The following is a 13,934-nucleotide window of genomic DNA, read 5'->3' as shown; positions in this document are numbered from 1 at the left end:
ATGCGGCCCGGCCCGGTGACCCAGTGAGTAGGGCCCGGCCCGGCCCGGTGACTCTGCGAGTAGATCCCGGCCTAGTATTTCCAGCCACGACGTACGCGTTTCTGGCGATTATCAAACAAATTTATAAGTAAATTTATAAGGAGAGAAGACAAACATAAAAGTGATGGCAGTTTAACACCGTAACCGCGCGAGACCAAATTAAATCCAGAACGCACGTGGGCATGGGCGTCAATTACACTGTCAAGATTTTGCGGAGGAAGAGGATGCTGTCGACAAACTCCTTCTCCCAGTCCCTACCCCTCTCACCAAGCTTTGCCAAAGTGATTGTGAAATACGTGAGGAGTGACGAGCAATGTAAAGTGGCTTTCAGAATGTTCTAGAGGGTCGAATCATACGCATAATGCAGTATCCCTTGCTTGTCTTTGGAAAATATGCACAGGAATGACGCAAGCGCATGATGATATGAACTAATGCATCTCCATTGTGTGGAATTAGCTGCGTGGCCCGTCCGGGCCTGACTCTCGGAAACATATTTGTCGGCAGAGGTAGACTTAATTATGATTTATTTTCTGAAATATTCTGTTAACAATAACTACGTCAAACAATTTTCAGTCATCAATTTTTGTGAATGGACAATAGCTCCATCAATTGCAGACACGTTATCAACCTTTAGCTGCTCGAAAAATAACAAGGCAACTTGTATGGCTTCGCTTGCCTCCTTTGAGTAACGCCGCTCTTCATTCCGACAGCCATATCAGAACTGTTCCGCTTCATTCCGACCATCCTTGCGTGAAAATAGCAGCACAGTTTTAGCACGTCTCCGGTGGTCTGGCTCACAGCTTTTATTGCTTGTTTTCCTACCTTTTCTCAAGTCCCAGGAAGGAAGAATTCCAGACACACACACTGTTGTCTCACATGACTCCATCAACCACATAGCCAGGGGCTCACTGTCCTTTCCCAATATTCGGTCCCCCAGACATAAAGACTAACTGCCTTTCGCAGGAGAAAGGTCATTTCGACGTCTAGACAAAGTATATGATGTAAAAAACAACCGTAGCCCTCGCCTACCGTACTTTTGGCTACATAACGCATGTTCGAAAAAATTCCAGAAATGTGCCGGAATCACGGATTTGTGACACCAGTGCAGCGTCAATTTAACTGAAATAATATGAACAAGGCAGTATCTAACCTGTTTCTTTTATTGCCTCCACAGGTGCAACTCTCTGTTTCACTATGGCATGAGCTGTGACATGTTCCGTGCACTCAGCAGTTCGGATACGTTTTCAGATGAGGTAAGCAACTGTACAAAAAAAACAGGGATCAAGTAGCTGAGTGAGCAGTATTGCCACTGTACAATAGAGTCTCGCTAATTGGAAATCCCGGTTAATTCAAAGGATTGCAGCGGTCCTGTATTCGCACGTTGCAATCTGAAGCGTGTGTGCACCACATGCTCGACGACTTCCCTTTCCTTATCTATTCTTTCAGTGACATTCCCTTTCCCCGTTACGAGTAGTGAGTCGAAAGGACAGCTAGTCATGTGACTCAAGCTCAGCAGTCAATCATGTGGTGTACTCCCCCTCGCTCGCCTTCCTCACCGCCTTCCTTTCTGCCTTCCTGTTCCAGCTGCGTGGCTTCGCCATTGCTGCTGTCGCATGTCACCACATTAGCTTGTTTGTGCTTTGGTGTCACACATTTTTCGGTGGTTCTTAGTTTCTGCCCGAGGTCGCGTCTCTGCAGCCCCTTCGAGAGACGAGCACAAAATGGCGAAGTACGAGACACTAACGCTGAAAGAAAAAGCAGCCATCATCATGATCGCAAGATTGTCAGCATGATCAAAGTCACGCCTGGCCCACCAGTTCAACGTACGGCTTTCGACGATTTTAAAGAACAGCAAAAGGATCGTGACAGAGTCCGGCAAGACGTATTCGTCAAAACGATCACCTGTCAAAACGAAAGTTGTGGACATTTGGAGGCCGCACAACTGCAGCCACTTATGCACGAATACCGCCTGGACAATATTTTCAACTTCGACGAAGCCGCACTGCTTTATAAGATGCGCGCGCCTACATTGTCCGAAGTTGTTGTGCCATCGACGTTGTGCGCAACTTTGTGGGAGCAAACGGCTCATGCAGTGACATGATAGATGCGCTAGCCCGTCTCGAACGAGCGGTGACGTGCAATGCTAACTACCGCGTGCCTCAAGTGGAATATACGTGAGGTTTTTGCGCCTTAAAACTCGTTACAGGAAATAAATGTTTGTTGTATGGGCGTATGATGGGGGGTGGGGGTTGTATGGGTTCGCGTATCTCGCCCCACCCACACCCACTTGTAATTCAAAATTTTTTTTCCGTCCGCGAGACTTCAAATTGACGAGGTTCTACTGTATAGAATTAGCACGTGTGAAAATTGATTAATGAGTTCACTCCAGGCGGTCCAAATGATTTAATCAGAATGCAATAAGAGGCATGCATGCACTTATCCATGGTTCCCAACTGACACCTTCATGGCCCTTGAAACCTTTGAGTATCCTGGAATTTGAAAATGCTGTTTTCAAGGTTGGGAAAACCCTGGAATTTTCTGCAGTCCTTGAAAACCCTTGGTATTGCATCTTTTTCTTATTCTCGTGGAGAAGTCAGTGCAAATTCCGCTTATCCAGAGTAACAACTATAACTAGGGTTTGAGGTTTTCGGGAAATATTTTTGCCAAATTCGGGGAGTGAAAATCAGGTAGAAAACAGCAGCATCCAATTCGGTAACACTGTCTGCAACGAAATGAGGATGGTGCTAAAAGGTCTGTGGCAATTCAAACCTCCATTGAATGGAACGGTAATTCAAATCTGCATGGTAATGCAAACCTGCACATGGATTAAAGTACTATTTCACTTAACGTGATGCTGTTACAAGTCTTCACGTGAGAAACATCTTTGTTTCCACGTCGAAGTAGGAGAAAAGAGCGTCTGAGTTGCATTACGTTCGACGATTCATGTGCAGTTCTGCTTTCAAATTACTGCTAAGTCGCTTGCTGCTGGGCGGTTCCGTTACTGTTTTCGGTAATGGAACGGCTGTTAGAGAGCTGCAGGAGGACAGCCCGTCCGGCTCTGTCGGGACCCTGTTTTGCCCAAGTGCTGCTTCGGTACACACTGCACAAGTAATTTTACGTCGTTGGGATGCGCACAGCTCGCAAGATTAAAAAAAAAATATAGGAACATTTCCTCAGTGCTCAGTCACTAAAGTCCAGAAACTAAAGATGGGCGTGACCTTCATCCAATGTCATATTCATAGGCGGACGCTCTCTGTAGTAAACAATGCTGTCATTGCCACGGTGAAATGAAGTAAAAAAGGAAATTACAATCTTACGATTTCATCCTTGTGCTGTGGCGGAGTAGAGTGCGTGGACTGTTTTGTTGATGTCATGGAATTATGAGGACTTGGACGAGTAGGTAAGCGAGGGATGCACCCTCGAGATCATTTCGATGCTTGAGATACAATATTCACTTTCTTTCCATGCTCTTGTGTGGAATTTAGAGCATTACAGGGAATAGTCATCAAAATACAAATATAAAATGAAAAGTCACTCAATCTTCTATGTCATTGCACAACAGGAATAGCCATTACTTGAATTCCATACCGGACGATAATTTTTGTTTTTGTTTCTGTTTCCGGTAACTGAGGGCTTTGGTATGTGTTTCAGTTAACATCTCAAATTTTGGTAATATACCGTTTCTGTTTCCGCTACCGTTGCCTTTCCCTGGCGTAAGCAACCACCTGTGACCGTTGTTCGGGAAGATGTTATGTACCAAAAAGTGACTGAGCGAAGTGCTACAGGTTTGGACAGGCGAAGACCGCCACCGTCGGTGAAATGGCTGCAGCTGCGTGAAATGCAATGTCCTGAACTGACGTGTCTTCGCAGTTGCAGTTGATGGAAGCAACGATAGCGTGTCGCAGCTCCACCCGATAGTGGCTACCTACTTATGACGTAAAGGAATTGCAATACGGTGGCAATGCTATTTCGCATGCACAAAATTAATGAATCCCCTCTCTCCCTGGACGCGCTGCGGGCAGTCTCCAGAATTTTGAATTTGTCACGTTGGCAAGTAATGATATAGCTCTAGCATGTAGTGTACAACGTACTGGGTGGGTCAGTTGAAAGGTGACACGATTTTTTCTAACTTACATTACTATGGATGTGCTCTTTGCGTGCCTCAAAGTAAAGAAAGTGTGGCACCTCACGAGGGAACCAAATTTAATAGGTGTGTCATTTTCAGTGTTAGTTCGCTCGCCATCCACGTGGAGAAGTCTAATACAGCTTGTTCTGAGTAGGGCTCTCACTGTTGACACATGGCTATTGTAAGTTAGTTGGAACTACAGATCATGGGCTAAGACATGTTAAAACATGTGGAGTTGCAAACCTTATTGCAGGGGACTGTAGGGACATTCCAGTTGCATTTTGTCAATAGGATCATGGTCACACCACAGCTAATAAAAACTGACATACGTAAGATATGACTAAAAAGACCATCTGTGTAATATTGCAGAGTATGTTAACTCTTTCCTTACCGCGCCTATAGAGCGTCGATCACCGGCGATTGACGGTTTTTGAGCGGCTCTACTCGGCTTCCAAAGCAGATATGGACAAGTGGTGACATTTTGTTGATACTACGAACACTACAGGATGAATTTTGTTTTCACGTTTAGCTTTTCCTCGTGGTGGTGATTTATGAAGCTGGCTCAGCGCCAAGAAGTTAGTGTGGAGATTTTATCTTGGTCGCAGCTTCGCGTTCGTACCTCTTTCGCAAATGTGCAATACTCTCATTTGAAGCATATTTGGGTTCAATTTCGCTTATTTGAATGCAAATAATGACTCTGAAGGTGTCTGTAATGACTCAGTTTTGTCCTGAATGTATGGACATGTATAACTTGCTCTATTGCTATTCTTCCTGTCCAAATACTAACTGGGAGGAATAGAAAAGTGGTGAAAAATTGTGGTACAAGAACAAGAAAGTTGAGAATGAGAAATGAATGTTTTCTGCAGAAATTATGGTTCTCATTTCTCTTTTACTCATTCAATGAACTCTGCCATTCAATTACATGAACAACATGAGTGTTGATACTGTTTTCCACAACTCATGTACTTATTGATCCATACAGGGTGGTCCACCAACCATTATAGAAATTCATAGTAAAAAACGTAGGGCCCGGACAGACATGCAGTCAAGGGATATTTTTCTGCCAATAACTTTTGCCACAGATTGGTAACATTTTTATTTCATTTCAATTGATGGAAAGTTAATTTCTTGAATTGAACTCCGAAATTTCCCAAGGCAACCTAACGTTTTCTTTGCGGAAATGGGTTCCCGTGGTCATTCTACTCAGTATAGCCATAATCCCACTCGTAATGCAATGGCAATTGCCGAAATAAATTTGCGGAAAATCCGTGGAAATGAGCCCTTGGCTCCGCCTTTTTGACGGCTCGTACTTTGAGCGCAAAGCTGCGAAGAAAGGAGGTTACATTGACACGCCACACGAGAGGGGAAGGGATGCATACCGTCGGGGGACCTCATCTTTGATAAGATGTGCGGTGAGTGCGGGAATCAGAGCTATCTTATCAAAAATGAAGTCACCCAACGGTTTGTATCCCTTCCCCCCTCGTGTGGCGTGTCAATGTAACCTCATTTCTTCGAAGCTTTGCGCTCAAACTACGAGCCGTCAAAAAAGAGGTGGAGCCAAGGGCTCATTTCGACAGATTTTCGGCGGATTTATTTCGGCCATTGCATTACGAGTGGGAATATGTGTTATACTGAATAAAATGACCACGGGGAACCCATTTCCGCAAAGAAAACGTTAGGTTGCCTTGGGAAATTTCGGAGTTCAATTCAAGAAATTAACTTTCCGGCAATTGAAATGAAATAAAAGTGTTGCCAATATGTGGCAAAAGTTATTGCCAGAAAATATCCCTTGACCGCATGTCTCTCCGGGGCCTACGTATTTTACTATGAATTTCTATCATGGTTGGTGGACCACCCTGTATAATGATGATATTTGCAGATATCATTTCTCACAAAATTTGTCACATTTTGAGACTTGCAGATCGATATTTTTGTTCAAGATACCGGTGTATCTTCATGAGGTATCTGCTGCTTGCACCAATTTTTTTGTGTTCGAAAATTTTGGAAATACATGGATATCTTTGTTTCTGACACTTACATCATTCTATAGGGCATTCATTTGGCAACATTTTCCTATATAGCAACATATTTTGAAGTGATACTATCAGCCACATAAAAATATATTTGTCGGACCACCACAAAATCGCTATTTTTGCGGCAGTAAGGAAAGCGTTAAGTGTGAATACGAGTAGTAGGTGTATAGCATTGAGATATTCAACACACCCCGATTGTTATGAGTACTACATGGATCGGTGCTTGTCACACTGCATACATTTTGACTCCTTCAGCATATCTTGTACCAAACGAATCTGCATCTGTTTCAAAGGAAGCAGTAGGTCTGCTGAAGTGCCAGTATAATGTCACTTCTTGACTGTTCCACTCTACGTGCACAAAGCATCAGGAAACAGAAAAGTGTAATAAATTGTGATTTACTCAGTGCAGTATCACATGCTGAAAAACTATATTGACTGACTTTTTACCCTCAGCAATGGGTTCAGCAAGACCCAACCAGCAGGCGACTCTGCCATGGCTGCGAAGTTGCATTGGAGCGAAGTGGAACGGAAAGAGTCATCAGCTGTTGGCGTTGCAGGGAACTCAGTTGCTGGGGTTGCAGACGAATCTTTCAAGAGGCAGCAAAAGCACGTGCTCACACATCGTGTTAACAGGACATGTTGGGGGGTCTTAGAGCTCAGATTGGCTCTTTGTGAATGCCCGTTTGCAACATGTTTCTGCAAGCACTGTATGTAGTATTATTCGTTGCAGTCAACGTTAAGGGCATGACATGCTTTGACTCTTTGAGTAGGCGGAGATGCATGATTCGTTCTGCGTATACTATTGTCTAATACTGTGATGCACGTTACATCACAGGTGCAGCTAGCTTGGAATATCACGTTTGGTTGGGTTTAGTGGGAGGAAAGGGTGGCGTATGATTGTGTTGCTACGATATGAAACGTCCGTGGACACATCACCCATTCAGACACAACTATTTGTATGCATTTGTATTTTACGATGTGAAAACCCAAGTTGTCATAAGAGTTTGGAGGTGCCATTGCAAACGGAATTAGTGATGCCATCTCCCAACATGCAATTTACACAGGGTGCTTCAGAATTACCGGAATACCCTTTTCTGTCTGTTGCTGTGACACACGGGATGTGAAGCCCACTTAAAAGTGCCTTGAGTGATTAATGGTGTTACATGACACACTTGGTCAAGTTCACTGTATGCATAAGTGATCTTGCTACTTTTGCTGTGCCTTAGTCAGCTGTTGCTGCATTGTATCCAGAGTTAGATTATTTTCTATATGCTGGTTAATATTAACAAAATTGCCTATGAATCAATGATGGACTGCTGGTCGGTACGGCATTTTTTCGTGCATGACAGCCCAAAATTGTACAGGCAGCCGGTCCTCAAAAGAAGCTACAAAAACCTAATGTGAGATAGGTTAGTTGTATGACACGCATGATGCGTTACAAACTGAGGTGGAACTTTCTAGATGTTTAGTTTTTGTTTCATTTCTATATGCTTTTCTTTGTGCACCAAGTGGTTGTGATTTTGAGATTTGTTCTAATCCAAAAAATATTAAACTGCTGTTCAAACAGATAGGCGTGAGGTTCCATTCTTCATACATTGCGAGATGAATAGTGCAGAAGCGCAAAATCACTTGCAGAATTTTCCTGTGATGTTTACACATTCAAACTGTACACATGTCTAGGCATGTTTGTGAACTCTCAACAATAAACTTCCCAGCATGCACACAGGGATCCTGTTGGGGACACATTTATTTTTACAGGTTACATTATCTGTAAAGCACCGTACTAGATATTCTGTCATTACTAGTGGTGCTTGCAGACATAAAAGCTTATTTCTGTTACTTGGAATTTCTTGTACATAGCAAAACCAGTGCTGGACTGCAAAGACATTCCATGTGCAAGAGGAGAAACTGGTGGTAACCACAATTGTGAAGTAATAAAATACAAGTAATTGCAAAACTGTAATTAGTTTGACATTACTCGACCTAAATGCTTTCAAAGGTAATTAAATAATTGCATTTTGTCTAACCTGTACTCAAGGGACAGTTTCTCTCTGGTTTGAATGAGTGTTGTCTGCAGTATTGTCTCCTTGCAAACACTGATGCCTTTCTAGGCTGTGATTAGGTTTCCGATTTTTCTAATAGTGGCTTCTCTTGCATAATTTTTCGTTTGTTTAGAGCATAATATACCCGAACAAGTTAATTGCTAGTGTGGCTGCGTACCACACCTAGTTGATGTAGACTCCTGACTTCTGATGAAAGATCAAAGTCACTGAAAAGGTTAGCCAGCTGTAGGACTCGAACCCACATCTGGATTACCGATCCAGGGCTCTACCAATTGAGCTAAGCTAACACGCCTCTTCAGTGACTTCCAGGGTGCCTCAGAACATCAGTTCTTTCACTTTCATCTTAACTTCTGTTCTTACAAATATAATTTGTGGTGCACAGCGTTAATGAGTGCCATGTTTGGAGCCACAGAACGCCAAATTTAACATCAATGTTAAGTGTGCTTCCTTGCTTCTGTTACAAGTACAGTCAAACCTCATTACAATGAAATGCGATATAACGAAATTCACGATAGAGCGAAATAATTTGGATTCCCCGGCAGAGGGTCATAGAGAGAAATGTATTTTAACTCCGGCTACAACGAAACACTTTTTAGCCGCCGCCTCCATACAGCGAAAGAACGAGATAAGGTTTATGACCCCAAAGCCGACTAGGGTCATAAAACAAAGGGCGCAAGCAGCGTCCTGTTCCCGGGGCGAAAGATGGCACGCGTGAGGGGTCGGGGGAATCCGGTGCCTACAAAAAGAAGTCTGAGTCATTGGAAGGTTAGGGATTTTCTTCCGAGGCTTCTCCTTTTTGCGATTGTTTTGAACTGTCCGGTTGCAGCCAAGTAAAAAGAGCACAAGACGCAAGGCATCACCGCGCGCGTGGGAAACACTTCGCGCGTGGCGGCGTAATTGACGAAATCAGCCTAGATGATTTTCTTGACGGGGACAAATATGCCGTAGCAACGGAGAGCCTTACGGAAAACGCACTGTCATAGACGTTTGCGGGAGATCTCAACACGATATGGAGAAAGCTGCGGAGGCTTCGGTGGCGTACGAACAATGCGTGACACCGCGTCTTCTGGGCACGACGCAGACGCGTATAACCGCATTTCACGCAAGAATAAAATACCGTATGTGCACTTTGGCGCTGTATTTGTAGTTGTTGTCATTTTTCACGAAAAACTTTTCTGCATCGTAGCGAGAGTAATCGACGCTTATGTACAGCACGCCCTCGCAAAGGTCGCGATCCGTGACCTTCAATTCGGTACAACGAAATGTTCGATACAACGAAAGAAATTGCAGTCCCCGTGGGTTTCGTTATATCGAGGTTCGACTGATGTCTGTGTATATCAGTTTCGTTCTCACATAAGCATGTATGAGCCTCTGTCACGAGTTTCTTTTTCAACTTTCAACGTCTTTTGTTGCAATATTGTTGCGCTGCAATATCTGGCTACATTAAACGCATACAGCGTGAAGTAGCTCTTCAGGAACCCAAGTGTATTTGATGAGTAACTGTTCCTGAAAATTACATTATGCTTTCGGTAACTGTCTAGCCTTCAGCTTTTTGTCTCATGCCTCCCCCGCGTTCATGGTAAAAAAGGTGGAAAGTAAATTAAGCTTAATTTACTTTACAACTTAATCACGTTCGGAATCATATAACTGAAACGGTCCTGTTGATAACCAACCTGGTGAGACATAGAAGTAGCACGTGGGTGCATAGGGAGTGAGAAGACAGTGAGCTCCCACACTGAACAGTCGCAACACAGCATGCGCCCTTCCATACAATACTGGTGTAGTGATATGTCACGCAATGATAGTCATGGCCTCCAACCTGACGACTGAGGGTGCGTAAGCTTTTAGAATGTGCTGTACTGTCAGTCGTTATGTACCCTAAATAACGCAAGAAACACTTTCTGCTCATGTGCGGTAGCATTTCTGAACGCAAACGTGACAACTATAATATCTCCATTTCGTGTCCAACCAGTCTAACTGAACCTGTTTGACCAATGCTCTGACAGCTGACGGTCCTGTTGCAACGCAGGAAAATCCCCGACCCACGGGGTACGTACTAGTGTCCCCATGTTCCTCATGGTCAAGGAGATGTCGCCTCAGCCAAATTAACTCCTAACTTGGGGAGTATAAAATGTCAAATTTTGATTGAATACCAGTGATGGCCACTAACTACTTCTACAGTAGTTTAACTATAACTACTAACTACTTTGCAGTGAAATAGTTTAACTAGTAGTTCAACTACTTTTCAGTGGAGGTAGTTAAAACTACTTCTTTAACTACATCTATGACTACTTAACGTTGCCCATCAACACCAATCCAATTCTGTAGTGTTCTTGGACGCCTAAATGTGAATCACAAGCAGTGATACAAGTGAAGATTTAGTACACATGCACAGCGCAATTGCTCTGCACCTCCGTTCTCATCGAACGAGTAGCTCAAGGTAAACGTCGTAAGCACAGTCGTGCCGTAAAGCTTGCGACAAAATTGGAAGTAGTTGGCGCCTGCAGTAAAATAACTACTGTAGTTAACTACTCGAAATAGTAGTTTAACTAGTAGTTGCCACTACATTTCTGCAAGTAGTTGATAACTACTTTTTAACTACAATCAGGTAGTTTAACTACATGTAGTTAACTACTAGCCATCACTGTTGAATACTGATGCTCAGATCTAGAATAGCATTGCATATTTGACGAATAATGCTGAATAACTGATATAATGTGAGGGGGCTCTGAGGCTTTCTGGGCGGGACAACAAAGACTCGGCCTGAAGTAATAAACCTTTATTACGATTTGACGCATTCACTGAAGCTCAACACACTTCGCACATCGTTCCTAGAGCTTCTTTATCCCTTGAAAAGATATCTGATGTCTGCTTTTATCACCTCTGAGAATCTTTCTTTTCAAAATTTTTTCCTGTTTGGAAACAAAATATAGTCTGATGGGGCAAGATCTGGCAAGTATAGCGGATGTTTAGTGCATCCAAATTGCCTGCACTGTGAGCCAGTGCAGCAAAATGGAGAACGTTTTTCCGTAGCGTCCTGTACAGTTTTCTTTCAAAACCTCCTTTATATGGCAGAGCAAGATACAGTAGTGTGCTGCACTTGTTTCACTCTTCAGTAGATAGTCACCAAAACATCCTTTTTATCCCAGGAAGCTGTGGCAATGACCCTTCCTGCAGATCCTTGTCTCGAATTTATTTCAAAACCTCCTTTAATTGGCAGAGCAAAATATGGTAGTATGCTGTGCTTGTTTCACTGTTCTGGAGATAGTCACCAAAACATGATCCTTTCGTGCCCACAACCGTTCCTGTTGACCGTTGTCTTTAATTTCTTTGGCCTCAGAGAACCTGAGTTTCGCCATTCCATGGACTGTTGTTATGTCTGAGGATCATAGGGATGCAACCATTCATCAGCTGCAACAAGTCCCTCAAGAAAAGTGTCACTAAAATGCTCATAATGCTGCAACGTCAACTAGGAGGCATCAATTTGGCGTTGACGGCTTTCGCATACCAAACTCTTTATTACAGTCGCCGACCGATTTTTCGGACATGCTCGATTATTCGGACTCGTTCGCGGAACGGCCGCGGGTCCCATAGAGGTGATGTATAGAACGTCCAAAATTTCGCCCTGCAGCTCCGTCGTTCGATATTTCGAACTCTGTTTGCCCAACCCGCAAATTTCTCTCTTGGGGTGACGGAAAATATTGGTATCATCTGAAATACGTATCAAAAGAAATCAACCAACTAAAATATTGAGGCAAAAAAATTGGCAGTGATAATTGTTGACATTCCCTTCCTCTGAGTAGAAGAGGTCTGTCGTAGCGCCTTTGCGTCTTCGGTACTGGCCAACGGCCCAGCACGTGCTGTCTGCCCGCGAGTCGCGCGACAGCTCTGTAAAGCGAGCTTCACCTAAAGCACGCATGCGTTAGGTGAAGCCGACTTGCGGACTTGATGACGACGGTGTCTCTGATAGTGTACATTGACGAAATGTCGCTTCTGGAAATAGAAGCTGATGTTATCAGGCAGAGCTGGAAGCGCGTTAGGAAAGCATCGAAAAATTTTTCCAGCCTTCTAGGGCTTAGTAAAGTTTATTTTGAAGCGAAATTCGTTTTTTCGGACTGCTCGATTATTCGGACTTTTGCGCGATCACCGCAGAGTCCGAAAAATCGGACGGCGACTGTAATTACAAACCCGATGTTAAAAGCGTTAAAAACCCCCAGTGTTTTTTTTTTTTTAACGCTGTACAAATTAACCCAAATTCTCACTCTTTCAAACCCAGAGCGCTCTCTGGATATGATATGGTCTCCGGAATTGTTTTAGCCGAGATTCGCCGATGTGCCAAAATAAGACCCTGAACACAATCAACAGTTCAGCTGTTGGAGGGAACTTCCCGAGCTTGATTTCACACCTTTTAATCAAGCTCCAGTATGTTCAGGCTCCAATCAGGCTCCAATCTCTTCAACATTCACCAAAACCTGCATGAATGTCTCTGGCTGAAAGCAATATCGAAAGCAACAGCGAAAAGGAAGACCACAAGGACCGTGCTGCAGCCAGTTTGATGTTAATTATGAACATTTCCCAAAGTTGTCTGTGTCAAAATCCCTATGCTGAAGGTTGGCACACCACCACTTGACGTTAGAGTATGATGGGTACTTTCCACTTAATGTTTGCATCATGTACTCTTAGATACCCCTGGGAATTTTCTTCTGCATGAACAGGAACTTTGACAGCCCAAAGTTGCAAGTCTCAAAATTTTATGCTTGTAGTTAACATAGCCGTTGATAGCCCGAGCAAAAATATATACTTTGCGTGGCATATAGGTCTAATAAACATTTCTAGATATCTGAGTTGGAGCTGACGTCTTTCTTCTGCAGACACATGAAATACAGAAGAAGATGGGTAATTGTTTTTGTTTTGTTTTGCTACTTATTCCTCTGGCATGTGGAACAAGGTGTGGAACAATAGCAATGTGCCACAACCCCTTCATTATTGTTGACAGCACTACATTTCAGTGCCTACTCTTACCATATGTCTTCTTTCTCTGTACCTATGAAGTTGCACTTGAGCCAAATGTGATCACAAGCCTGCTATAACTTTGAGTGCCAGCAATCCATGAGGACATTTAAGAAAACAAAATTAAGGCAGCATTTTATTCCTTTAAAAATTAGACAGACACGCAGATATGAAGTAAGTATATTTCCAATGTTACAATAAGCTACGATTTCCCTACAGCATAAGGTTACCATTAGCAAACACGTTCTTGGGGTCAATATTTGTCTTGACGGCACGTAGCATTTTCATGCCCGTGCTAGAAATGGTCTGCTCCAGCCACCGCTTGCGAATCTTTCCCACTGTAAGAATAATGTGATTGTGTTACACTTTCAACTATTCAGCAACTTCAGTGAGCATCTTCTCATAGCGTAAGATGTGAGTTCACAGTACAGCACATTTTACAGGCAGTGTGGGATAGGCGTGGACATGAAACAGTTGACATCTCAGGGAAATACCGAACACATTGACTATAGAGTATGAGTGTCATCAAAAAGCTCTGCAAAGGTTATTTCGCCTCATACATGCTGATACCACAAGCTGGAAATCATATCTGTATATCAAAGGAAGGTTGTATCAATTCAATATGTTTAGCAGGCCTGAGAGTTGAGGTTGAGATGCTTGGAA

General features: G+C 43.3%; 2 protein-coding genes across 3 annotated transcripts in view; one reads left to right on the top strand and one right to left on the bottom strand.

Moving 5' to 3' along the window:
• LOC135391375 (uncharacterized) overlaps positions 1 to 7,764 on the top strand; it is a 47,701-nt gene extending 39,937 nt beyond the window's left edge. The window contains exons 9-10 of the mRNA XM_064621629.1: positions 1,214 to 1,292; positions 6,652 to 7,764. Coding sequence (XP_064477699.1) covers positions 1,214 to 1,292; positions 6,652 to 6,828 — 256 coding nt within the window. The 3' untranslated portion in view covers positions 6,829 to 7,764. The remainder of the gene's footprint in view (positions 1 to 1,213; positions 1,293 to 6,651) is intronic.
• Positions 7,765 to 13,391: 5,627 nt separating this feature from the next.
• The window catches only part of LOC135391373 (alkyldihydroxyacetonephosphate synthase, peroxisomal-like), a 97,135-nt gene continuing 96,592 nt past the window's right edge, over positions 13,392 to 13,934 (bottom strand). For both annotated transcript variants that reach the window (XM_064621627.1, XM_064621628.1), the window contains one exon: positions 13,392 to 13,609. In XM_064621627.1, the coding sequence (XP_064477697.1) occupies positions 13,485 to 13,609 (125 nt within the window). In that variant the 3' untranslated portion in view covers positions 13,392 to 13,484. The remainder of the gene's footprint in view (positions 13,610 to 13,934) is intronic.

Source organism: Ornithodoros turicata, chromosome 4, assembly GCF_037126465.1.
Source record: "Ornithodoros turicata isolate Travis chromosome 4, ASM3712646v1, whole genome shotgun sequence".
In the NCBI taxonomy this organism is placed as follows: domain Eukaryota; kingdom Metazoa; phylum Arthropoda; class Arachnida; order Ixodida; family Argasidae; genus Ornithodoros; species Ornithodoros turicata.
This window is presented reverse-complemented; position numbering and strand designations above follow the sequence as displayed.